This window comes from Miniopterus schreibersii, assembly GCF_964146895.1.
Source record: "Miniopterus schreibersii genome assembly, chromosome: 16".
Taxonomy (NCBI): domain Eukaryota; kingdom Metazoa; phylum Chordata; class Mammalia; order Chiroptera; family Miniopteridae; genus Miniopterus; species Miniopterus schreibersii.
In genome coordinates this window covers 35,685,916-35,712,140 of record NC_138116.1, presented here as the reverse complement: position 1 = coordinate 35,712,140, position 26,225 = coordinate 35,685,916, and the positions used below count along the sequence as shown (strand labels likewise).

The window sequence follows — 26,225 nt, the reverse complement described above, 5'->3', positions numbered from 1 at the left end:
AGAGGGTTGAGCAAAGTACTACTGATATTGAATTGAGACTTGGGGACCCTGGGAACAAAATCCTGAGTCAGGGGCACAGAGAATGCACTCTCCTGTCCTGGAACCCTTTCTCCCTCTCACTTCCCCCTTTTCTTTGCCTGCCCCAATTTCAGGAATTAAAGAATTTAGTATATAATTATTTTTCAGACTTCCTTTTGTGAATCCCGAGGGAGAACTAGGCCCCTGGGATTCCCTTCTGCCAGCCCCTCCCTCACTCCTAACCCCTACCATGGCCTCCCTCCAGTATTTAAACACCCATGGGTGCTCCCAGCCCAACTATGGTGCTTCAGCCTCTAAGAAATTAAATCTGTCCTCCTCGTGTTTGCTGTCATCTCTGGTGGCTGGCCAAGTCTCCATGTTAGCTTCAGGGCCTCTCTGCTTCTGCTTCCATCTCTTTTCCCATTATCCGGGTTCCTTCCGGCACTGAATGAGTTAACTCTGCCAAGGCACCCCCCCCATTCTGGCTCCTCGATCCCTCCCTCCCTCCCCCTGCTTCCTCTCTCCTCCTCTCTCCCCTTCCCTCCTCTGGCTCCTCGGCTCCCTCGCCGCGGCCGCCTCCAACCCCCCACCCCACTCCTCCCACCAAGGCCCCTAGCCCCTGGCCGGTAGGCAAGACAACCCCCAACCCCGGGGCTCTCCGAAATCCAGTTCCCCTCCCCCACCTCAGCTCATGCCCCAGCCCCTGAACTCCGGGGCTGCTAGCCCCCGGTGCCCCTGCCCCTCCTGAGAACCGGGGTGTGCTCCCCAAGCCCCCCCTCCATTGGGGACTCCCATTTAGGGCCCCCTTTCCCTCCCTCCCACGCTCCCCTCCCCTCCCCTTCTCCAACCCCCTCTTTCCCCTCTCACCCCTCCCCCCATCCTGGCCACCCCTGCAAAAGTGGGGTGCGGAGGGGGGAGGGGTGAGAACCCACGGAGGGGAGGAACGCAACTCCGATGAAGTCAGAGCCCCTTACCCGCCGCCGCGGCCAGGCCCCCCAACATGGACTGTCTCTGTATAGTGACAACCAAGGTAAGCATGATGGGGGGGCTCTAAACTGGGGGGAGGGTATGAGTTTGTGGGGAGGGGTTAGGCAGGCCTAATCTGGGGCTGAGGGCCCTGGAGTGAGAGCATCAGAAGATGTATTTGGGGTCCTAATTTAGTTTTGGGGTTCACATTTCAGAAAATGCTGGGTTTGGCCACAGGTGCCCCCTGGAGTCATCCCTTTGTACCTGTAGAGAAATGGAAATTTTGGGGTGCTTTGTGTTTGGGGGTCTGGTAGGTTTTAGGGTTCACCAACCATATTTGAGAGAGTCTTATTTAAGGAGAAGACTGGCTCACATGGGAGTCCTGCTCCTGTATGTTAGAAGGTGGATTATGTTGGGGGTTCTCTTTCCTTCTGAGGGACAAGCTGGCCTCCAGGTGCCTTGGCCAATTTAAGGGGGCTTCTGGCATGGGGGTAGAAGGTTATTGCTTGTGAGTGCCTGCCTGGTTTGGGGGTGTCAGCCGGTGGGAATGGTGGGCCTTCAGGCTATAGAATCACCGTCTTCTGGTGGATACATTTGGGGGTGCTCTCTCAATTAGAGGGAACTGTTAATTTAGGGTCTGATCATGATCATATGGATGGGGATAGTTGGGAGTTGTCAGAGGACTGACATAGGAGCAGGTAAGGTTAGGATCTGGGGTACTCCCATGGAAGGCAGAAGGTTATTATAGCAGCTGAGGTTGCCGGTTCCTGAGGAGGAGGAGAGGTTTTGGAAGAGAGAGGATTTGAGGAGGGGGACCAGGTGGGTGGTGCAAAATTTGAGGGTAGCCCAGGCAAGTGCCCAATATCCCCTTCTCCTCCCACACTGTCTACTCCTGTTTGAGAAAAAGGGAGAAGAGTAGATGGAGGAGGATGCCTCTCTTACCCCTGACACTTGGGATCAAGGTGGGGGGGGGATACCTGGATTTAAGGTGACTGGGGTGAAAAGGAGTAGGAGGAGGACAGGGCTGGCAGCAGTGAGGATCTGTACTGGGGTGTCCCTGTGGTTGGAGTCTGGAAAGAGCAGATCTTGGATGGGGAGCACAACAAGCTCCAGGTGGATACAGAATACCTAGGTCTTGGCTGTGAGACTCTGGGACTAGAAAGCTGGATGCCTGGTGTGTGGAGGGAGGCATGGGCTGATGGCAGGCAGCTGGGGGTTGGGGGGTGGGACAGGAAGTGGGGGCCGGGGAGGCGGGGTCCGGTGAGTCACAGGCTGGGGAGGGGGTTATATTTAGTGGGAACTGCAGCTTTTCAGGGGAGGGAGCTGAGGACACACATGTTCCCTGTCACACATGTGTGTACACATGCATCGTGGGTGTGTGAGCATGGATGGAAGAGATTGGGGGCTGAGGACCTTCAGGTCTGGAGCCCACACCCCCTCTGCAGGGCTACTTGCTTGTCCCTCTTTCTCCAAGCTGTCTCCCACGCTGCTTCTCCAAACACCCCTCCCCATCCCCTGTAGTTTCAGTAGATTTTGGGGCCTCAGTTTCTCTGGCCTGCTCTCCTTTAATGTCCTCTGGTCCTCAGCTCCTCTTGTCTCCTGCCCTTAGCCTGCCTCTTAGACTTAGGCTCCCTGGCTGTGGTCCCGTGTACAGGTGTACACAGAAAGTCAGTTGGAATGTGTGGGCTCTGCTTCTAACACGTGTACACATATGTGAGCAAGGGTGAGGGCCTTTCTAGCACTGACAGCTATTCCGGGGTGTGTGTGTGGGGCTTATCCATCTCCTTCCAGACTCCTACTTCTTCCATGTAGCCCATGGTTGAACATCCCTGAAGAAAGGAGCCTTGCACAGAGAGGATCATGCATTTGGGGTTTTACAGAGCTGTGGAGACTCAGGCTTGCCACATTCCTTGGCCGGAAAACTTGTCAGTTGCGGGATGGCGGGGACTCCAACTCCCATAAGGCTTTGAGGCAAAGATCCCTCAGTGTTAAGACGATTGCTGCCATGGGGCTTTTGGGAGTTGTGGTTCATATCTATCCAGGGCAGCGGAGGGTAGCCTGGAGGAACCAGCAGGGGGCACATGGCTCTTGTCCCTCCCCAAAATGCTGTGTGGGTAGCGGGTACTCAGGTCGTTGAGCTTCGCAGGTCCGCCGGAGAGTACTCCATCTTCCATTGCCTATATTTAGACACCTGCTGCAGTAATTTAGGGAACATTTATTGAATGCCTACCATGTGCCAGGCCCTGTGCTTTGTGCTAACTCTGCTTTTATAGCTATCACTTATTCTTACTCTGTGCCTCTCTCTGCAGGAGTCTCTGGATCTCTGAGCATCTCTTTCTCCCACTCCGCCCCCGTCCCTCCCCCTTCTCCCCGCACTGCTGTCGCCGTTGCCATGGTAACCGGCGACGACTGAAGTTGCGTGGCGGACTAGAGGGCCAGGCGAGGGTGGCGGAGGGCGGAGCAGAACAAGTGGGGGAGGGTGGTGGTGGGGAAAGACCTGGGGTATTTGACCACTTGGAGGCGAAGCGGTTAATCCCTCCGGGTGGTCCTTATTGGGCAAAACTAAGATGATGGGGGCGGGGCAGTATGGCCAACGGCCTCATTCATTGGCAGACAGGGGCGTGGCGAAGGGACACTATGGGCGAGGCCGGGGGAGCAAATGGGCGGGGAGTGGACGGAGGCGTGGTCTCCTGGAGGCAGGTGGGCGAGGTCTGGCTTACTCTCTAGGTTGGCGGGCAACAGCCCTTGGGAAGGGGCGGGGCCTTAGCGCTGGGTAACCCGACTGAAGTGAGGGCGGAGCTGACCTGGCAGGGGCGTGGCGTGGTCCCATGTGCCATAAGGAGACAGGGTTTGAGGGGCTTGTCTGAGTAACTGCGGGGCGCGGGGGTCTTTGGAAAGGAGAATCCGGGGGTTGGGCCATCTGACGTCTCAATTTTCCTAAGATGGAGGCCTGTTCAGATTTCATCAGAGCACAACCTCCTACCTCAGCTCTATGTTCCAAGGAGACGGTTACTAGGCGACAGCAAAGTCCTTGATAGCTGCGTTGCTAGGCAACCGGGAAACGGAAAATGGAGGGAAAAAGGAAATGGGGGTAGGGGAGGGTCTTAACGGGTCATAGCGCCCACTGGTGGAGAACTGTGATTTTTCTATTCTAGAAGAAATTTCGAGTCCAGACCCTTCCGCACTCGTTTCCTTTGAGGATCCAAGCGTTCTATCCACAAACGAAACTAGGGCATTGGAAGTCATCTTGGGGGCGCATCTGGCAGACTCCGGTCAACGGGAAAGAGGGGGCATAGGCGAGATTCTAGGGAAGTCCTTCCTTTGTGCCATGTGTGAGCATTTTAGAGAAGCCAGAGGAGCAGATTTGAGGAGACTGCTCACTGGGCTATGCGTTGGAAAGGTGGGCGTTCAATGGGAGAATATTTGGAAGAGATGCTTTCAGGTCCAGTTGTTTGGGAGAAAATGGAAGCCTCTGAAGAGACTTGAAGCAATTGGTTTGGGGTATTCTGGAAGATTTGTGGGTTACTGCAAATTGGGCCATATTTTACTTTGGTGAATATTTTTTGAGGCTGGGGTGTGGGACAGATTGATATATTTGGGAGCAATCTTCCAATGCAGTTGGAATTCAGAATCATGGAGGGGATGTTGAGATGTAGGATGGGCAGTTAGAAAAGGGAATAATGTATGAAATTGATGGGTAAAGAAAAGGAATAGGAAAATATCTCTTAATATAAGGGCTTGGGAATAAATTGAACAGGTTGCAATTTAATTTGGAGGGCCAGCTTTAAGGTACATTAAGTATTTTCTAAAATCGGGGTCTGGAGGTATTGGGCACTGTTGATATGTTAGAAAATCATGAGTATTTTATTAGATTCAGGAATTTGGACAGGGGACTCCCAACGAATTTGAGAACTGCTTATTTGGATGTTTACATTAGAGCAAGGGTAATATTTGCACTAATTTCAAGGTTTCTGTTAGATGGATAGATATGATTTAGAAAGGAATGATTTAAGGGCAAGATTAATTTGTGGGCACGACCAGGATCTGTGGTCCTTAAACTCTTGAAAAGCACTGCCTGGTTATCAGGTGGGGCTGGACTGCTGGTTAGAATAGGAGATGTCTTTGCATCTGAGGGATGCTGTACACATGAACAATCTTTGGGGATGTGTGGGGGAGGGGCTTGTAGGAGACAGTTTAGATCCCTTGGGGGTCCTAAAGTGAGAAGTGCTGCTTCCTTCCCTGCACCCTGGGAGTCCAGTAGTGAAGAGCGGTCCGGTGAGGTTCTGCAAATAGTTAGGGGCCTGGTGATTTTAGGGATGGGAGATTAGACGGAATAAGGGGTCTCTGAGAATCAGAACGATAAATTGGTAAATTTTAGGAGCGTCTCTGTTTGTAGTTGGGTTGGAATAGGAGTAGACTGTGGAAGGTGACGTCCACGAGAAACAGCTGGAACCAGCAAAGTTGACGGCCAAGAGGGTCTCCCCTCACCCTCTCTTTCCCATCGTGACGCTCTTCCGCACTGCGCAGGCGCTGTCCCCCACCCTCCTCACCTCGGGCCGCAGCCTCCATTTGCCGCGGCCGCCGCAGCCCCCGCCCCTCTGCCCCTCCCCCTCCCCAACCCTGGGACCCTCGCTCTCCCGCCCACCCCCTCCCCTCCGGCCCCCTCCCCTTCTCCATGTCGGCTCGGAACAGATTCGCCTCCATGTGTCTCTGCGTGGTACGTGCCGCGATACGGGCTCCGGCCCCGCTCCCCTCTTCCCGGACCCTCCAAATCTCAGGGTGCAAGCTTCAAGCGCTGTCTCTGTGCCTTTTGCTTGGCTTGGGGTCTCTGGGTTGCAGTGTCTCGCGGACAAGCGCAGTGGGTCATCCCTCTTATCATCATCCACTTTCACTCGCACCCCTGTATTTTGGGGGTGCAAGCCTCGGTTCCAGGTTATTCTGTGCAGCTGGGGCTACAGTGAGGAGGGGGCCAAGGGAGGAGGAACAACAGTGATCTCTAGGCCTTTTACTTGTCTTATGTCCTAATAAATTGGGGGTTCAGACTTGGTCCCAGTAGCATTTGAGCTGTCGTGGGCCGGGGCCCTGAGTCCCAGTAGGGCAAAAGAGGGGATCCTCCTTTTCTGCCTATCCTGCTTTAGTTGTCCTAATCTAGGACTGAGAGGTGCTGGCTCCAACCCTTACCTCCTAGTTTGCAGTTTCAGAATTACTCTTCCCCCCACTCCAGATGCCCCCCCCCCCCCCACTATGTGTACTTAGAAAATTTCCAAGGGCTGAACATATGCCCTAACCTCCTTCAGCCACATTCTGGGAACTTCATACCCTTACCTCTTCCTATTTCTGTGACATTGTCTCCCAATCCGGAGGAGCCTTTTCCCCAGTCCTGAACCCCTTCTCCCCATGGGGGCGGGGCAGGGTGAGGTGTCTGCAGCCTCACTGTGATAAAGATTTACTTCATTTCCTCTCTAGAATAAACAATGACATGTCCCTTTCCATGTTTCCATTTTCTTTACGTGCACCTGGCATTTCATTATCAGATTCAGGAATTTTCTCTGTGAGATGGGGTGAAGATGGAGGCGCATTGGGCTCAGACCCTCTCCCAGACTCCAAAACGTGAAGCTGCACCCCTTGGCCCTGCCTCATTTATCAGGGAATTGGGGGCCTTGCGAAGTGAGAGAGGGGAGCTGCCTGGACCGCCCCAGTGCCCCTTAGCTCTTGCACTGTCTGGGCTGATGACCACCTTTTCAGGATGTGGAATGAACAAGCTCTTTCAGTTCACTGAATTCTATTATTCAAGATGGCTCAGTCTTTGAGGAGGGCTATTCAGCTTATAACCCCCACCCCCCTTTCCCTTCTTCTCTGCTTCTTGTGCCTATGGTATTGAAACCTGGCTCTCAGGATACTACTCTCTTCACATCTGTGGGCCAGAAAACGGAGTGTAGCTTCGTGAGCCCCTGTTTTCCTTCTCTAAGGCTTCAAATATATGAAGGTACTCCTTGATGCCAGCTGTCTCCATGTCCTGGGTTTGAGAGCCTTCATGTTGCCAGCATTTCCCTCCTCCCGTTCTCTTGCTGCAAGCTGAGCTACAGCCAAAGCTGAGTTACATCCTCAGCCTTGGTTCATCCTCCTCAGGAATTTGGAATCATACTCTAGTATCAGGCATTGACCTTGATAAGCTTCCTCCTGTTGGATCTTGCAACTGTCGCCCTCCAAATATTGAGGTACGCTCAGCCTCTAAGATACTTTTTTGAGAGGGAGATTCTTCTTTACCCATGTGTATTGGGAGTATATCCTGTCTTCCCCAGTCCCTGAGGGAGCCCTGCCTGTGGTCCCCTTCTCCTCCTTCCCTGAGCCTGGAAGGGTCTTTTTGGGGGAGTCTGCTTCTGTGGGGGCCAGCTCCTGAGGAGGGGAGCAGCGGAAGGTCAGAGGCAGATGTGGGAGGACCCAGGCAGCGTTGCTGCCCTTCACTGCTGCCTCCAGCAGTCCTTTTCCTCTCTCTCTGGCCCCCAGTTAATCTCATTTACTGGTGTCTCTATTAAACTAGCACAGGAGGCCCTTGAGATGGCAGGTGGTTAGTTGGGAAGGGAGTCAGGGATAATGTTGGGTCTTTCACTTCTTAAGGCCAGAGGGAAACTGTGGTTTCACCCTGAGGCTCAGCACTCGACCCTCTTCAGGGAACCTGGAACATGACACCCATTCCTGCCCCTTTCCTGAACCCTATTGCCTCTGTCCTCCCCCTTTCTCTCCCATCCCCTTCTAGTACATCCGATTAGCTGGCTGGGTTGTGAGCATTTGTTGGGGTGGGGCTGGACTCTTGGGGCCCCTCTGCTGACTTCTTGGGAACCAGCGGGACCTTTGGAGAAAGAACTGGCCGGGTTTAGTGTTGTCCTGCTTGGGGGGCTGTTGCCAAGTACCTGCTAGTTGAAGGGCCTGACTGAGGTCCCTGCCTCGGGCATGGAAGGTGCTGGAGAGCCAGTCCCATGAGGTAGAGGCTGCAGTGGGGAGACTGGGGCAATGAGGGTGGGTGGTGGTAGGATGGAATGGAGAGCAGGAGCGGCAACTGGAATGAGGAGGAAGGTTACAACATGGGGCGTGGGGTTAAGGTAATGAGGGCGGTGGGATGAAGATGCCGAGAGAAGCAGAGATTTTGGGAATGGATGTAGAGAATGTGGGTGCCACTGTCAGAAGGGCTGGAGCTCGGAAAGGATGGAGGGACCTACGATGAAGGCCTGGGAGAGGGGTGAAGAAACAGACCAGAGGAGGGAGTGTGCTGGCAGAAGGCTGGGGGTCCTAGGATGGGAGGAGGTGGAAGATGGAGCTGGGATTCCGAAAGAGATGAGAGGTGCCTAGGCCAAGGCAGGAGAGGGGCCTGTGGGGAGGGTGGAGAGAGGGGAGCCAATGGGCTGGAGGAGAGGGAGGGGGAGGAGTTGGTCAGGCCCCAGGGCCTTCCGCACTGCACTGGCTGGGGAAAGAGGAGGCAGCGGGGGCTGGCAGCCTGGAGCCCGAGGCACTGGGTCGGCCCCAGTGACACTTACGTCCCTGTCCCCAGAAATACCGCTACCAAGATGAAGACACGCCCCCTCTGGAGCACAGTCCGGCCCACCTCCCCAACCAGGTAAACGCCCCCGAGCTGGTGCACGTGGCGGAGAGGAACTTGTCCCACCTCGAGGCTGTCCACGGGGTCGTGGGCCACGCCCATCTCTCCCCCCTCAAGGTAGGAGACTCAGGCAGCCCCCTCCCCAGTGCTGCCCTCGGAGCCTCGGAGCTACAACCACCCCCCAAGGGCCGGTAGGGCGATAGCTGAGCTGTAGGTGGGGGAAGGCTGGAACTCGGGGCTGGGACTTGGGCTCCTGGGGCTTGGGGAAGAGGGGGTTTGCGGGGCTGGGAACACCTTGTTCCTACGGAGGAGAAACAGAGGCCAGACAAGTGGGAGTGGGTGTGTGCCTGCGTGCCTGCGGGTCTGCCTGCATATGTGTTGAGATGTGTGCAGGATGCTCACCAAGCCCAGGCCTTCTTCATTCCTTCATATTCCCTACCTCTGTTAACATTTTCTGTTTCCAGAGCTCTTCTCTGGGCTCCTGCTGCCCTCATTTGCTCTTGTCCCTTCCCTGCCTCCTCCCCTCACTTCCCGTTCCTGGGCCTGGCTCTCCCTGTCCGCCTAGTCTCCAGTCCTTTCCATCTGTCTGGCCTGAGACTTCTAGTTGTGGGGCCCTTCTGCCTCTGTCCCCAGCCCCAGCCTTTGCTCTGCTCCTGTGCTTCCTCCCCTCCTTGCTGCCCTTCCCTCCCTGCTGGCTGGTTCTTGATGCTGCCTCTCTCTTCCTCCCACGCACTCTCCTCCCTCTCCCTGATCCCCAGCTCAGGTCCTCTGTGGCCTGCTCAGTCCTCTTCACCGGTCAGCCAGCCCCCGCCCCCACCCCCATACCCCCTTCACTGTTCACCATCTCCCCGTCCTCCCATACCTCCTCTCTCTTATCCTCTTGGGTCTCACCTCTGCCCAGATATTTTCTCTGTACCCTATCTGTCCCCCATTATTATTTATGACCACCTGTTTCCCTTTCTCCTACATGCTCACATCTGATTTTCCTTCTCCAGCCCTGGGGAGGCCTAGTTTCTGAGACCTTCCACTCTCCAGGCCACTTTCCATCTTTTTCCCCCTCGGTCTCCTCTTCTGGGGGCACAGGACAGGGAGCAATGGAGAGCACCAGGCAAGCTGTGAGATTGAGGGGGGACATTGTGGGGTCAGGGTTGGGATTTCAGGATCTTGTGGGATGCCCTTGGAAGGGGGAGGTTGCTGATAGTGTACCAAGAAGATGGGGAAGAGGTTTCTGAGCCTGGGGGTGAAGAGTCAGGGAGGGAGCAGCAGCAGGTTCTGGGGTTGGAAAGTGGTGGCTGGCAGGAGAGGAGTTGGAGAGAGAAAGGCCATCCTCTGGCTTGTAGCAAAATGGAGAGACGACAGAAGAGTAAGAGGTCCCAGGGCAGGGGACAGGCTGGGATGAGACTAAAGTCAGCGCAGCAGGCTGAGCTGATTGAAAGGAAGGAAAGTAAGGCCCTGGACATGGGGAGATGGTACAGAGTATTCCCGAGAGACTCTGGGGGCTTCAAGGAGTGAAGGAAAGAAGACTAGAGGTGGTTTTTTATGAGATGGGGCCATTAAGTCCCTGGGAGGGGGAAGATGAGAGAAGGGAGGCGTGAGAGGTGGCAGTTGGTACAGTACTAGGGAGCGCTGCAGGCTGAGCTCAGGGAGCACAGGGAAGTGGAAGGGGAGAGTGCTGGAGGCCTGAGCGTGTGTGGGAGGTCTTAGGACAAGGCCTGAGCTGTCAGACAAGAGACACCCCAATTTTCAGAGGAGATGGGGAGTGGGTTGAGAATGAAGGATTGTGATTTGGGGATAGAATCTTGAGGGTTTGAGGATGAGGTAAGAGGGAGTGGTGCTGATCTTTCCGGGGAATCAGAAATTAGAATGGAGGGTTAGGATAGGAGACTAATAAGGGCTGGGGCTGGAGGGTGGGGTAGGGACAGGGGAGCAGATGAGAATGGAGGCTGGGGTTGGAAGATTGAGATAGAAGGGTGGGGCAGGGATGTAGATGGAGGGTGTGGGATGGGGTAGAGAGGGATGAAAGATGGGGCCTGAGGAGGGGGGTTCTAGGACGGGGTGGGGACTGAGGATAAGCTACAGGGTGGAGAATGGACATGTGGGTGAGATTTTGGTGTCAGTGGCTATTGGTTGGATAACAGCATTTGCTGAAACGTGAAGGGTCGGAGGATGGTGTTAATAGATTTATGAGTATGAAATCTATTATAGAGGTTGAAAAGGTAATGTACAGGACTGAGAAATAGACGTAGGAGACAGGAGGACCCCTTTGGAAGGGGAGAAAGAGGAGCCCGGGGAAACCGTGAAGTCTGCCTCGCACTTGGTAGGCTCCAAATAAATACTTGTTTAAGGAGGCAATAGGTTGGGGATCCCGGAAGGAGGCTCTGGGCAGCCTTTCCCCATTGCCATGGAGACGTGGCTTGTGTTTCCCTGGCAACTGGGGAAGCCCCTAGGACCAGCCTAAAGCTGGCTCCACCCCAGAGTCTGGAGACCCTGCTATTTCGAGGCCACTGACGTCAGGGGCCTTGGCACACCCCACTTTAACTCTTTCTTTAGTGAGGCGGCGGCGGTGGGAGGACTGGAGGAAAGGACAGGACCCGGGTGTCTTTCACCGCTTCCCCCCCGGGCGTGCTCTGCGCTGCGCGGGGTGCGGGGCGCCGAGGGGGGGAAGGGAGGCCGCTCGGGATGCGCGGCTCCCGCAAACCTTCGCAGCCGCACTTCTCCCCGCCCGGCTCACCGGGGGTGTGTGTGGGGGGGCGGGCGGAGAGGCGGGGCTAGCCGGTCCCTTAGCGTCGGGGAGTCTGGCTGCCCCCGGCCACCCCCACCCCCTCCTGTTGTCCTGATGCCAGGGCTTCCTGGAGAAGGGTCGCCCCTGGCCTTGGCTGGGCTTAGATACTCTTGCTAGGCCACAGGGTCCCTAGAGGAAAGGGTGGGTTAGGTGGTGGGCGGGCAAGAGGGAGGGAGGGGCCTGCATCTGGGGAAACCCTGGGTTCCCCTGGCTGAGGGTTTAGGGCGAATGTGTGTAAAGGTGAGGGGCAAATCTGAAGGAAGATTATGAAGGCATCAAGGTGTTTGTGGGCAGATAGGGAGAGGGATGGAGGCGAGAACTGGGGAGCAGGACCTGGTGGACATAAGCCCTGGGGTTTATGTGTGTAGCGCATAAGGCATGTAACACCCTGTGGTGTTGCATCCGGTGAGAGGCTCCCGGAGCCGGTCCCCCTCCCTCCACTCTTTACCATCTGCTGTGCTCCCAGTCTGGCTGCCTCTCCCTTCCGGCTACTCAAACATCTTCTCCATACAGGGGGTCTGGGCCCTGCAGAGTGAAGTCCATGCACGTGTGCATGTGTGTGTATGTAATATGGATTGAGGCTGGATTCGTGAGGTACTCTAACAGTAGCAGAGGAGGCTTGGTTAAGAGGCTGAAAGGGTAGCCAGGCTGGTGGGATTCTTAATTGCGGACTCCCTCTTGAGCCAAGGCTCAGGCAGCTTTTCATCTCCTTTTTCTCCCTCATAGGCCAATTCTCCCCCTGTGATTGTCAACACAGACACTCTAGAAGCCCCGGGATATGTGAGTTGTTTAGATTTTGGGGCCATTGCAGAAGGAAGGCGGGAGAGAGGGATAGCCTGGGTTCCAGGAGCAGGGGAGGGGCAGGTTCTCAGGTAGGGATGTCTGTCTCACTGTTTCTGTGTTTCTGGTCCGTGCTGGAGTTGCAGGTGAACGGGACTGAGGGGGAAATGGAATACGAGGAGATCACGTTGGAAAGGGTGAGCAGGCTCTTCCATCCGAGGTCCCCTTGCTCCCTGTCTGTGCTTCTCTCTGTGCCTGTGTTTTCCAGGTGGCCAGCCTTTTAACCCTGCCCCTTCCTGCTCTGGTCACAGCTCCCCAATCCATTTTCCTCCCCACTGGCTTTGCCAAGAGTGGGAAGTGAGGGGAGCTGACCTTCCCCTTCTTCTGCCCAGGGTAACTCAGGTCTGGGCTTCAGCATCGCAGGTGGCACCGACAACCCACACATCGGTGACGACCCATCCATTTTCATCACCAAGATCATTCCTGGTGGGGCTGCGGCCCAGGATGGCCGCCTCAGGTGGGGAGAGGAGACAGGGGTTAGGATGCTGGTTCCCTCCAAAGGGAGGACCAGGGCAGCAGGAAGCTCCTGGCTCAGGCCCACCTTGCTGCCCTCAGGGTCAACGATAGCATCTTATTTGTAAATGAAGTGGATGTGCGGGAGGTGACCCACTCAGCTGCTGTGGAGGCCCTCAAGGAGGCAGGCTCCATAGTCCGCCTCTACGTCATGCGCCGGAAGCCCCCTGCTGAGAAACTCATGGAGATCAAGCTCATCAAGGGGCCTAAAGGTAGTACCCCATTATGTCACCACTCCTGTGTCAACTGTCTCCTGCCCAAGGCTTGCTTCCTAGGCACCCACCTCTGCCTTTCCCTCCATCTAGGTCTTGGCTTCAGCATCGCAGGAGGTGTAGGGAACCAGCACATCCCTGGAGATAATAGCATCTATGTAACCAAGATTATCGAAGGGGGTGCCGCACATAAGGATGGGAGGTTGCAAATTGGAGACAAGATTTTGGCGGTGAGGACCCCCTCATTTTTCTAGCCCTCACCTGGGTCTTGCCTATGGCCCTGAGCAGACCTTGGCTTTCTTATTAGCTCACTCCCAGTGCCTTTGTCTTGAGGCTGTGTTCTGGCTCTGTCTGAGCTCTGCTTCCCTTGACCCCAGGTCAACAGCGTGGGGCTGGAGGACGTCATGCATGAGGATGCTGTGGCAGCCCTGAAGAACACGTATGATGTTGTCTACCTAAAGGTGGCCAAGCCCAGCAATGCCTACCTGAGTGACAGCTATGCTCCCCCAGACATCACAACCTGTGAGAGTCCTCCAAACCCGAAGCTCCCCATGACCCATCCCATTTACCCCCATGACATTCCCAGTGACTGTTCCTCTTCAGATGCTCCCTGTGAAGTAGCTACAACCATTGTCATTTCCTGTGGTTGGAGAATAGATGGGAAATTAGTCACTATGGAAGAACTAGAAAATATTGTCAAAGGTCTCTCCCCTAGAAGGCATAAGGCCCAGATAGTTTTATGGCTAATTTTATCAAATACTCAAGGAATGGATTATTCTTATGTGCTCTCTGAGTATGGAAAAAGATTAAAAGTTTCACATTTCATTTTATAATGGTAGTTCAGAAGGTCGAAAAGGTAACATAAAAGGAAGTACAGGCCAATTTTGCTTCTGAATAGAGATGTAAAAGTTTATAACAACAGAGTAGCAAAACAGATTCAGCTTCCTATTAAGGGAATAGCATTGCCACAAAGTAGGGTTTGTTTCAGAACAGGAAAGGTGGTTCCATATTAGGAAACCTCTTAATTTGATTCATTGTATTAACAAGTTAAGGGAGGAAAACTGTAAGGTCATTTCAAATAGCGGTTGAGCATTGACCTAGGATCCAGGAGATTAAGGATTGATTCCAGGTCAGGGCATGTGCCCGGGTTGTGGGCTTGAACACCAGTGGGGGCGTGCAGGAGGCAGCTGATCAATGACTCTCATCATTGATGTTTCTATCCCTTCCTTTCTCTGAAATCAATAAAGACATATTAAAAAAAAAAAGGGTTTCCCTTAAAAATAAAAAGATGTGGGAAAGGCATTTGATGACATTCAATATCTATTTTCAGGTGAAAACTTAGTAAACTAAAAACAGAGGAATCTGCCTTAATGTGGTGAAAAGTAGTTATCAGAAACAAACATTTCCTAATGATAAAATCTTAGCAGTGCTTGAGAACCACTGCTTTAGAGATTCCAGGCATTGTAGTAAGGCAGGAAGAATAAGTGTATGTTACATTTGAGACATTTAAAAAAATTTATTGTGTTTAGAGAAAGGGAGGGAGGGAGAGAGAAGAAGAGAGAGAAACACCGATTTGTTGTTCTACTTATATATGCATTCATTGGTTGATTCTTGTATGTGCCCTGCCTGGGCATCAAACCCGCAACCTTGGCATACTGGAACAAGGGAAAAACAAACTTGTCCTTATTTGTAAATTATACTATTGTCTGTTGATATTAAAATCTAAATGAATTAACTGAAGAACTTAGAAATAGTATGGAAGTTTAAGAATGCAGCCATATGTAAGATGAATGACAAGAATTAGCTCAGCTGGGCGTGGCTCAGAGGTTGAGCATCGACCTAGAATCCAGATCGAGGTTCGATTCCGGTCAGGGCACGTGCCCGGGTTGCGGGCTCGATCCCCAGCAGGGGGTGTGCAGGAGGCAGCCGATCAATGACTCTCTCATTATTGGTGTTTCTATCTTTCTCTCCCTCTCCCTTCCTCTCTCTAAGATCAATAAAGACATTTAAAAAAAAATAATAACTTCCCAGCAATAAGATCCTTTCACCATAGAAAAAAATTCTATAAAATTCTTAGAAATATGAACTTGACAAGAAGTGTGTAAGATTTATATGAAGAAAATGAGTAAACTGTAAGAAATGGGGAGTCACGCCATGTTTCCGAATGGAAAAACTTAATACGTTAAAGATCTCAACCCTCTCCAAACTAATCTATAAATTTTATGCAATCCTCATCAGGATTTTAACGTTCTCCCCCCTTCCCTGGAAACTTGGCAGGTTGATTCTAAAGTTCAACTAGAAGAACACATTCGGGAGAATAAGACATTTTTGGAAAAGAATGACAAGGCACGACTGCCCCACCAAATACGAAGCCCTGGTGCAAACTATATTAACACCGTGGTAGTATTTCTAAACACCATGACCTACCAGAAGGAACCTTGGCTCCTTGGAGAAAGGGCTGATTTCAAATGTTGGGCAAGAAACGTAGAAGATGAGCTCATCACCTTTTTTATACTAGGAAGCAAGGGGGGCATCTAAGGCTGCGAGGGTCATGTCAGAGACGCAGGAGCCAGATTGAAGGGGCTTCCACTGGCCACGTAACTAAAACTCACTGACTGTGTGAAAATCCATGAGATCATAATGGTACTTCAAAATAATTGGGTACCTTTGGGCGATGCTAGGGAACTCATTTATTCTGAAAACTGGCAAATAAAGGGAAAGAAGCATATATGCTTCCTTTCTTGTACAAACTGCACCTTAGGGTGGCCAAATGGTTAATGTGGGACAGTTTATTTATTTATTTATTTATTTATTTATTTATTTATTTATTTTATTGTTGACAGTATTACAGATGTCTCCCATTTTCCTCCTCTTTGCCCGCTGCCACCCCACTGCTGCCCCACCCCAGGCCTTCCCTCCACTGTTGTCTGTGTCCATGGGTTATACATATATGCTTATATGTTCTTTGGTTAATCTCCTCCCGTCTGCTCCACCACTCTCCCCACTGAGATCTGTTGTTCTGTTCCATGCGTCCATACCTCTGGACCTATTTTGTTCATCACTTTATTTTGTTTATTAGGTTCCACATATAAGTGAGATCGTGTGATATTTGTCTTTCTCTGACTGGCTTATTTCGCTTAGCATAATAGTCTCCAGGTCCATCCATGGGGGCAGTTCTTGTTTTATAGAAGAATTCCCACTAATAAATGTTCCTCCCTCAAAACAAACAAAATGAAACAGTAGCACATCACCACTTTGCTGTCCCCAGTGATATGTTAGAACCAGGAAGTGATCGTCGGTGGCTTCCAAAACTCTTAGGTGAAAAGCTGACAACACCTGAGCCTGCCGATTAGTCTTACTAACAAAAGGACAACTAGACCTGTGGCATCCTGTCGTGGTGCAGTAGAAAGTACATAGCACTATCTGTGAAATATTATTGCCAAAACATTGAACTTGAATCTGACTAAGTCTCTAGTATGAATTACCAGTTTACAGGAGATACAGGGCAGGGGCACATGTTAACACCACAGGGTGCAGGCAGTGATTTCCCTATTAGAATTTCCCTACTAGAATGTGGGAACGTGTGTTAGACAAAATGACCTTGTTTTTTTCAAATGGATGACCAAGAGAAAAAAAAAGGGGGAGAGGAATTTCATAGATTGAGAGATTCTACAACCAAAAGAAAACCCCAAAAGCTGGTATTAATGTTCCCCTTCATCGTCCTGGCATCCCTAGGACATGTAACCTCAAATCCATCACCCCCTAGGAAAACCAGCCCCTGACGTCACTTGTGAGTTCCTGCCCTCAGCATGGCTGTGATCTGATTCCCACCCACCCTAGTATCTCTGAGAATAACTTCCCTTCACCCAAGTCTGGCTCTCCGGGTTCCCTAGGGCGAAGGTGGGGTGGTGGGTGCTGTCTCCCTCGGTGCATTTCCATGTCACCCTGTATTCCACGTCTTCCCTCAGCTTATTCCCAGCACCTGGACAACGAGATCAGTCACAGCAGCTACCTGGGCACTGACTACCCCACAGCCATGACCCCCACTTCCCCTCGGCGCTACTCCCCAGTAGCCAAGGACCTGCTGGGAGAGGAAGACATTCCCCGAGAACCAAGGCGGATTGTCATTCACCGAGGCTCCACGGGCCTGGGCTTCAACATCGTTGGGGGCGAGGATGGTGAAGGCATCTTCATCTCCTTTATCCTGGCTGGGGGCCCTGCGGACCTCAGTGGGGAGCTGCGGAAGGGGGACCAGATCCTCTCGGTGAGAGAAGGCCAGCCCCTGCCCGTACCACCCTCTCCCCTCTCGGCAGGGCCCAGGGCTCTTGGGCAGGGGCTTGGGTAGGCTGGAGCCTGGTCCTCATCTCCAGTGACTCAGCCTCTCCTCCTCCCTCTAGGTCAATGGTGTTGACCTCCGCAATGCCAGCCACGAGCAGGCTGCCATTGCCCTGAAGAATGCGGGTCAGACAGTCACGATCATCGCTCAGTATAAGCCAGAAGGTAGCAGACCTGAAGCTCCCCCTCGTGTCGGCTGAGATGGTCCTCAGGACTCTGGCTCCTCAGCTCTGGCTTCAGTGGGGGCACGCGGAGGGTGGCAGTAGGATTGGGCCAGAGCTCAGGAACCTTCTTGTCCTTCCTCAGAGTATAGCCGATTTGAGGCCAAGATCCACGATCTTCGGGAACAGCTCATGAACAGCAGCCTGGGCTCAGGGACCGCCTCCCTGCGGAGCAACCCCAAAAGGGGTTTCTATATCAGGTTGGACGATTCATGGGCTGGGCTCCTCTTCATTCTGTGACCCCCACTCCCCAGGCAGCTCTTCCCCTAAACCCCATCCAGTCCTGACACTTGGCTGGTGTTCACAGGCTCAGCTGCACAGATTAGCATTTAGGGATACTCCCTGTCAACTGGAAAACAGCCTCAGCCTCCAGTATCCTTACTGCCTCATAGCCCATGGTCACCCTGGCACTTCCCTCAGGACCCCTCCCCCCAGCTGCCCAACAATTTGGTAACTCAAAGGTTAATGCCTGCCAGAACAGGGGGCCCCTAGTCCACTCAGAGTATTGCCCCAGCCTGCACCTCCCTCTGGGATGAGGGCAGTCCAGGAAGGGTGAGCTGCAGCTCTTTCATGTCACCCCTTGTCTCTCTAGCGGCATTTACTTCCTTCTCAGGCCCCCTTCTCCCATCGGCTCCTCTTTCTCACCCTCCCCTGGTGTCTATATACTTCTTTTCTCTGTCCCTCTGGGCTCCTGTCCACTCACATGGTCTAGCCTGCTGCTCCACTCCGTAGCTTGGTCTCAGAGCTGTCAGCTCTGGCCTGACCTCTTCCCAGAGGTTCAGACCTGCAGTTCTGGCCATCTGCTTTCTGGACATGTTCCCTGGGATGTCCCACAGGCATTTCACATTCAACACGTCCCAAACTGAGCTCATCTCTTTCTCCTGTGTACTTGTGTTTTCTGTCTTGCCGAATCAGTGGTTTCTTTCTCGCTGAATGGCACCACCATTCGCCCAGACACCTGGCTCAAACCAGGGGCTTGCTCGGCCCTCCACTCCCTGCTGGGGTCTAATTGGCTCCCAGGGTTGGTCAGTTCTGACTCGCAGATGATGCCAGATGACCCTGGCATCTCTTCTCTTCTGGCCATCCCACTGTCTTGCTCTTCACTTTGCTCTCTCAGTGTCATTTCTCCCCTTGTCCTGACCCCAGGGGTTGGGGCTCATTGACAGGAATTTGATACTGTTAAGGTAACCAGAATCTGCAAAGAGTTTTTTTTCTTATGAATTTGAACAGGGTCCAGGTTACCTCTTTGACTGCGACGTGCATGTGGATTGCAGACTGCTTTCTGGGGAGGGTGGCGTTCTAGGTCTTACTTCAGAAATTGCACTGATTCCATAGCTTGTCTGCTCACTGACACAGCATTGACTGAGTGACAGTTAATAGTTGTGGCGATATGAGCAACAGTAGAGCTTTTGGTTCCCACACAGTTCTTGAGTTCCCCAGAATCCACGGCATCTGTGGGAGTGCCATTAGCAGCTGGGCTTGGCTGTAGACTCCTGACCCCGAACCTCTGAGCTGGGTCTCAGGGTGGCTGGAGTCCTCAGCCAGGCTCCAACTGATGGCCACCTGCCCTCCAGGGCCCTGTTTGACTACGACAAGACCAAGGACTGCGGCTTCCTGAGCCAGGCCCTCAGCTTCCACTTTGGGGACGTGCTTCATGTCATCGACGCCAGTGATGAGGAGTGGTGGCAGGCGCGGCGGGTACACTCTGACAGCGAGACCGATGACATTGGCTTTATTCCCAGCAAACGGCGGTGAGGCTCCCAGCACCTTCAGCCTTCCTGCCACAGGCACCAGATCTTCCAAGGTCCCAGGGTGGGCAGCCAGTAGGGCATGGGTCTGCCCTCTGACTTCTTGGTTATCTGCTGGCCCTCGTGGGCACCAGAACTCCTATGAGTCTTTGGGGCAGACATCTCATTTAGGAGCACAGGGGTCCAGGGAATGCTGGGAGATGGGATTATCAGCTGGTCTAGTGGGTGGGGCTGTAGGGCCCCTCACTGGACATTTCCCTATTCCCTCTTCCTCCCTGTTTTCCATAGGGTTGAGCGACGGGAGTGGTCAAGGTTAAAGGCCAAGGTAGGTAGAAGAGAGGGTGGGCTTGAGTGGAAGAGTCAGGGACTTACGGGGTAAACTCTACTAACCACATGGCCTGCTATTCCTTCCTAGGATTGGGGCTCCAGCTCTGGATCACAGGGTAGGTAGGGTCAGTTTGGGAAGACCTGGGGTGAGAGAAACCCTGAGCTTCTCTTGATGTCCTCAGGAAGGCAACATGGGGCCCCAAGTCCCTGTCTCAGAGTCCCCTCACAGATGACCTACCTCTCACTAGGTCGGGAAGACTCAGTTCTGAGCTATGAGACGGTGACGCAGATGGAAGGTAAGCCCTGCCCTGCGCCGTGGCCCCAGCTGCCCTGCTTCCTGGCTCTCTCTCCGCTGAGCCAGCTCTCCCCCCTCAGTGCACTATGCTCGGCCCATCATCATCCTCGGGCCCACCAAGGACCGTGCCAATGACGATCTTCTCTCCGAGTTCCCCGACAAGTTTGGATCCTGTGTTCCCCGTGAGTGCCGGGCCTGGGGTGGAGGTGGGAGGTATGGGTGGGGCCCATGGATGGGAGGTGGGGGGCAGAGCCATTCTCATTTTCCATGCCTATTGCTATTTGAGGCCCGAGCCCTGGAGGACGGGCCCAGAGGGTGCTGGGCGGGTGGTCCTGTCCCTCTCAGTCTGGGTGTCCCCAGCAGCCCCTTCCACTAAAGGACCAGCTGAGCACTTTGGGGGCTGACGTAGACAGCTTTTGAGCTAGAGGGATGGTGGTTAGATCTTGGGGGGTGGGGTGACTTCCTGGCAGATACGACACGGCCCAAGCGGGAGTATGAGATAGATGGCCGGGATTACCACTTTGTGTCGTCCCGGGAAAAAATGGAGAAGGACATTCAAGCGCACAAGTTCATTGAGGCCGGCCAGTACAACAGCCACCTGTATGGGACCAGCGTCCAGTCCGTGCGAGAGGTGGCAGAGCAGGTAGGACCGGCGGCACCCGTCCCCTTCCTCCTCCCTTCTCCCCCATGGCCTCCCTCCAGCTCTCTCTAACTCGCTCTCTCTGTCTCTTTCCTTGCTGGGTCTCGACTCCACTCCCCCACCTTCTCCTCTTGGGCAACTGTCTGACGGCCTGCTCCCCTGCCCGCTCCCCCGCCTGCCTCCCTCGCTCCCTGACCCCAAACTGGGCACCACCATCTGGCCCCTTCTCCCCTGCCCTCCTCCTTGCCCCATTTCTCTTCTCTTCCTATGGCCTTGCCCTTGGTGGCTTGGATTCCCCCCCCCGTCCCCCCATCCCCCCCTGCTCCCCTTTGCGCCCCCCCCACCCCGCCTGTTCCTGGGGTCTCCACTTCCCTCTCCCACTCCTCTGCTACCTGCTTTCCCTGCTGCCCCCACCCCGCCCTCTCCCTCTACGGATCCCTTCTCCATCTGCCTCCCTCCCTCCCATCTGTCTCCCCTGTTTCTTCCATCTGTCTGTCCTCTGTCCGTCCTCCTCTCCCTCCTCCCTCTATCCTACTTCCTTTCTCCTTTTCCTGTGCTTTCTGGCCCCATCTGCCCTGTCATGCCTTCCATCCCCCACTCTGGCCTGCCCGTCTCACCTGCTCTGCCCCTTGTTTCGGGCCTGCTCCCTGCCTGTCCTTTGCCCCCCGCCCCTGGCCAATCCCCTCCCCCTGTGCCGGCCCCTTCCTTTTTTCTCTCTGTCTTTCACTCTGTCCATACCCTCTTCTCACCTTGACTCTCTGCCAACGTGTCGTTTGACATCCATGTCACTTCCCTTTTGGCCAACCTCCTGTTCTCTGCCTTTCCATGCACTGTGTCCTGTTCTGGTACCTCTGTCTGTCCCTTCCTGCCACCTGCTGGTCCCCCTGCGCCCACCCTGCCTGCCCCCAGGGGAAGCACTGCATCCTTGATGTCTCAGCCAATGCTGTGCGGCGGCTGCAGGCGGCCCACCTGCACCCTATCGCCATCTTCATCCGCCCCCGCTCCCTGGAGAATGTGCTGTGAGTATGGTCCCAGGGGGCCTCCCCTCCACTCCCCCACACCTGTGGCCCTGGGCCTCAAAGGCCTCTGTGTGAACTCTCCCCTCTTAACCCTGGGCAGCGGCTCCAGCAGCCCTTGAGGGGGATCTGCACAGAGAGCTGGAACCCAGGGGATGCAGGAAATCTCAGGCCTCTCCCCTCTTCTTCCTTGGGCTAGGCAGGACTACAGCTCCCAGCAGCCCCTGGGGCACACACCCGCTGGGGCGAGCCAGGCCCTCCAGGGCTGTTGGGAGTTCGAGTCTGAGTCCCTTCACTGGGGCTGAAGGCTGGGAGGATGAGGCTCTGGAGAGGTCCCTGGAGTGGCCATACCTGGCTGCTGGGTTGCGGGTAGGGGCGGTCATCTGTGGCCCCAGAGGATATTGGGAATTACTGTTTTTTTGCTTTGTGCTCCAAATAAGAAAATACAGTTTGCAATTTAACATCCCTGGATGGAGGAAGTAAAAGGCAGAGGGGGACCCGCCCTCAGGTCTGTGTCTCTCTCACTCTCTGCAGAGAGATTAATAAGCGGATCACAGAGGAGCAAGCCCGCAAAGCCTTCGACAGAGCCACCAAGCTGGAGCAGGAGTTCACAGAGTGCTTCTCAGGTGAGGTTGCCGCCAGCCCATTACCAGCATGTGATGCACCTTTGCTCAGATTCAGAAGGAAAATAAGGTAGCAGAGGAGTGAGAGAGGGGAGCGGAGCCCACTGGCGGATGATTTAGAAAGAGGTGCCCCCTTTGGGTGGGTGCAACCCCATGGCTCATGGCTTAGAGAATTCTCTGGGCCATTGCCATCCCCCTGGCCAGGCATCTGGCCTCACTCCCTGTTTCACCCACCCCCAGCCATCGTGGAGGGCGACAGCTTTGAGGAGATCTACCACAAGGTGAAGCGCGTCATTGAGGACCTCTCAGGCCCCTATATCTGGGTCCCAGCCCGAGAGAGACTCTGATGCCTACCCTGGCTTGGCCTGGATTCACCCTGCCTCCATCGCCTGGGCCCTTGGTCTGGACTGAATTGCCCAAGCCCTTCGCACTCCCCAGCCTCCCTCCCACCCCTTCTTATTTATTTCCTTTCTAACCGGATCTAGCCCATTGGAGGGGGGACACTCCTCTGCATGTATCTCCGCACCCCAGAACTGGGCTCCTGAACCCCAGGAACCTGGGGTCTGGGGGGAGCCGGGCTCCTGGTCCTGGGCCCTCACTCCTTAGGATCCCTTGCCCCTGCCCGCCCCCAACGCACACACGAACCCACCGGGGGCCACCCCTCCCCCATCTTCTCCCACACACATTCCAGAAGTCAGGCTTGCCCCTCAAGGAGTGCCCGCTGCAGGGATGCAGGGCCCCAGGCCTCCGTTCTCTCCTGAGGCAGGCTCTGGGGTCACCCCTGCCCACATCATAACTCCCCTTGATTTCTCATTTATTTTTTCCATTTTTTTTTCTTCTCAAAGGTGGTTTTTTGGGGGATAAGTAGGGGACTCCACTGTGGGTCCCCTGCCTTCCACATGCCCCCACCTTTTTTCTTTGCTGGTTTGCATGAGTGGAAGGTTACTGTGGCTTTTTTTTTCCCCTGGGATTTTTTTTTTGGGGAAAGGGGAGGGATGGGTCTCGGGAGTGGGAATGTGGGAGGGAGGGTGGGGGGCAGGGGTTATGGGTTGGGTGTCCAGGGGAAGACTGGAAATGCTGCCGCCTTCTGCAATTTATTTATTTTTTTCTTTTGAGAGAGTGAAAGGAAGAGACAGATACTTGAAACCTGGTGTGTGGCCTGATTATTTGGGACCTGGGTGAGGAGGGAGACAGGGTGGGAGTATAAGGATGAATCTGGTAAAGTCAGATTCTTCTCTACACCCTCCCACCTCCCCCCAGAGGGTAAAGGGGTCTGAAGGGGCCTTGGAAGGAACCTGCAAATCAAGGATGCAGAGTTAGTAGTGAGGGATGGGCCTGGAGGGGCTGGAGCTCTGTCCAAGGTCACTGACACACCCAGAAAGAGGACAGACTTAGCATAGGTTCCCGAAAACTTGGCTCAGCCCTGATCACTCTCCTGGGCTGTTTTGACACTCCATAAAGGAAAATACAGAGCAAACTTATTTTGTTCGTGTTCATGGAGTTGTGGACAGAGCTGGGCTCTGGTGATGATCTTGACAGAGGTTTGCTGATAAGGAATGCTGTGTAAGTATTTATTCACTGGATTTCTTTATGCCTCATCTCTACAGGAAGGATTTGAAGTAGTTTTACAAATAATAAGGGTAGGAAAATAGAACTTAATACCAAAAATAAAAATAGGAGAAACAGTTGCTATAGCTGTGGGGATAAAGGTGATTTCTGAGCTTCCTGGTAGACCAGGCAAAAAAGGAAATGGTTCATTACCTATTATTATATTTCACACACACACACACACACACACACGTTATTAGATATAAAGACAAGATTCTAGTCCTTTTTCAAAAATTTTATTTATTGGTTTTAGAGAGAGGAAGGGAGAGGGAGAGAGAAACATCGATTTGTTGTTCCACTTATTGATGCATTCATTGGTTGCCTCTTGTTTGTGCCCTGACTGGGGATTGAACCCTCAGCCTTGGCGTATTGGGACAGTGCTCTAACCAACTGAGCTACCCGGCCAGGCCTCTGGTCCTTTTAGGGAGCCAGATTTTCCTGGCCATAAGTCCTAACTGAAGCCCCTCAGATGCGGCTATCTATGTAGAGTAATGGTTCTCAGCTTTCCTTCTGCAACTGTTTATAGTTCAGCAGGCTCCCAGCACGGAGGCCTCAGCTGCGGCATAAATGAGCCGTTGCTGGCCCCCGCTGTGATACCGCCCCCTCCTCCCTCTGAGTCAGGGGCCTCGGGGAAGGACTAAGAGTTGCAATGGTCAAGTCCTGAACGGTGCAAAAGGGCAGCTTTCACAGCCTCGCCTGGCAGAAGTTGAGAGTTGGATGCAAAAGACCAACCCCCCAGGGGCAGTGGTTCTGGGGAGGGTGTGGCTGCCCCAGCCTAGCGTGATCCAAGGGCGGAGGCAGAGCTCTCCGGACGTGTGGTCCTCTCTCTGGATTGCTCTGCACAGTTTTTGTGCAGTACTGTATCCAACTGAACCCATTCCTGCGGATGGGGCCCAGGAGTCCTGCGTTGCGGGAAATCTCTCAGGTGATTCTAATGCCTTGCTGGGTGGAGAAGCTCTGCTGCCCAGGATGGTTTTCAAATAATCCTCTTAGCTTGGTTCTGTGTAGGAACAGATCCTTTGAGGCTGTGCCCATGTTCTCTATCCTTAGCTGAAGGGAGACATCTGAGCTGAGGAAGGTGTGTGCAGGTGATGTGTCTGGCTCTAAAGGGTTCAGGAGAGTTCACTGAGGAGGGGTGAAATTACCTAGTTTTGCATGCATCATATTTTAGGTTACAAAAGTAATACTGTACATGTACCTTACAAAAATTCAAATAAATATAGAAATACATATGACTAAAAAAAATTCCCTCTCCATCTCATTCCTCAGGTCAGAGGGAAGCCCACTAGCTGTTTGGGATGAGTTTTCCAAATCTATAAAGCTCATCCCTGGCCGTTTATGGAGACCCGGTGTGGATGGATAGGTGCACTGGGTTCCCAAACAGACCGCACAGGGTTCAAATCCTGACTACTCCATCTCGCCTCAATTTGTTACAACAAATACTTACTTGGATATTCCTTGGTGCCAGGTAGTGTTTAAAATGTTGGGGATGCAATGTCCCTGCCCTCAGGAAACTTGGGTCCATCCAGTGGGGACAACAGACAGTGGGAAGTAAAGGAATGCTGACAATTGAAGATGATGATGGTGATATTAAGCAAAGAAAGTGACCGCTGGGTATGTGTCCTTGCACAGAGGCCTCTTCTTGGAGGAAATTTGAGTTGAGACTTGGGTGATGAGGAAACCTGGGGTAGGGGCATGTGCCAGGTAGAGAGAGGAACAGCAAGGTAGGAAGAAGTTTGGATTATCGGAGGACAGGAGGACGAGGGTGCAGCAGGGCAGGGGAAGGAAGATAAATAGCTGGATGAGAGAAGTGAGCAAGGCCTGCGGACTTTATGTGCATTTTTAAAGCAGCGCCATAGGAAGTTCTGTTGGAGGCTGGCTCCCCGCTCCGCGCTGGTGGAGGTGTACGGTAGGGGGCAGCAGAGGGCCAGTCCTGAGGCGCTTGTGAGTTAGGATGAGAGAGGTGGTGTGTGTGTAGCTACTCCGAGCCTCATTTTGCCCAGCTGTGAAATGGGAATGACGACCCTCCTCACAGGATGCCTGTGAGAAATAAAGGGGTAATCCACATAAAACCTTTTGCACCCTTCTTGGCACACTTAGAAGACGGTAATCCTTATTGCCACTGGCCTTATGGTCTAGTTTCAGTTGCTGGGTAAACTTGACAGTTAAATAAAACCCGGAAACATTTAAATGTTTCTAAAAATTAAAGTAGGAAAGAGGAGCAGAGGGGTCCTGGGTCACAGAACCCTGGCTGTCCCAGTACTGAAACATAGGGGTGTGGCCGGAGGGAGACAGTGGAGTTGGGGAGGAGAGAGCCAGGATGGAGAAGGACCCTTCCGGAGACAGGGCCCTCAGGCACTGCAGGCTGCAGGGAGCAGATATTGAGGCCCTTGGTGAGTTGTCTGGGCTCCCATTTTAAATGTGTGCAGTGGCCATCTCTTCCTGCCAGTCCTGGGGAGCCCCCTCTTCCCTTGCTGCGAGTCCTGG

General features: G+C 53.6%; 1 protein-coding gene across 9 annotated transcripts; it reads left to right on the top strand.

Annotated features, from left to right (window-relative positions):
* Positions 1-603: 603 nt before the first annotated feature.
* Positions 604-25,610, top strand: DLG4 (discs large MAGUK scaffold protein 4). Of its 9 annotated transcripts, none has more exons than XM_081161406.1 (20): positions 604-1,048; positions 8,531-8,596; positions 12,087-12,140; positions 12,287-12,337; positions 12,533-12,657; positions 12,756-12,925; positions 13,019-13,155; positions 13,303-13,447; positions 16,894-17,189; positions 17,323-17,425; positions 17,567-17,681; positions 19,056-19,232; positions 19,518-19,554; positions 19,645-19,672; positions 19,805-19,852; positions 19,932-20,033; positions 20,322-20,494; positions 21,401-21,510; positions 22,042-22,133; positions 22,371-25,610. In XM_081161406.1, exons 1-20 carry the CDS (start codon positions 1,019-1,021, stop codon positions 22,475-22,477), a joined length of 2,166 nt encoding a protein of 721 aa, XP_081017532.1. In that variant the 5' UTR covers positions 604-1,018; the 3' UTR covers positions 22,478-25,610. The 9 variants fall into 9 exon arrangements, with proteins under 9 accessions (XP_081017532.1, XP_081017531.1, XP_081017528.1 ...); XM_081161405.1 differs by having other exon boundaries at positions 12,087-12,141; positions 12,279-12,337; XM_081161402.1 differs by having other exon boundaries at positions 8,531-8,695.
* The last annotated feature ends 615 nt before the right edge of the window (positions 25,611-26,225 follow it).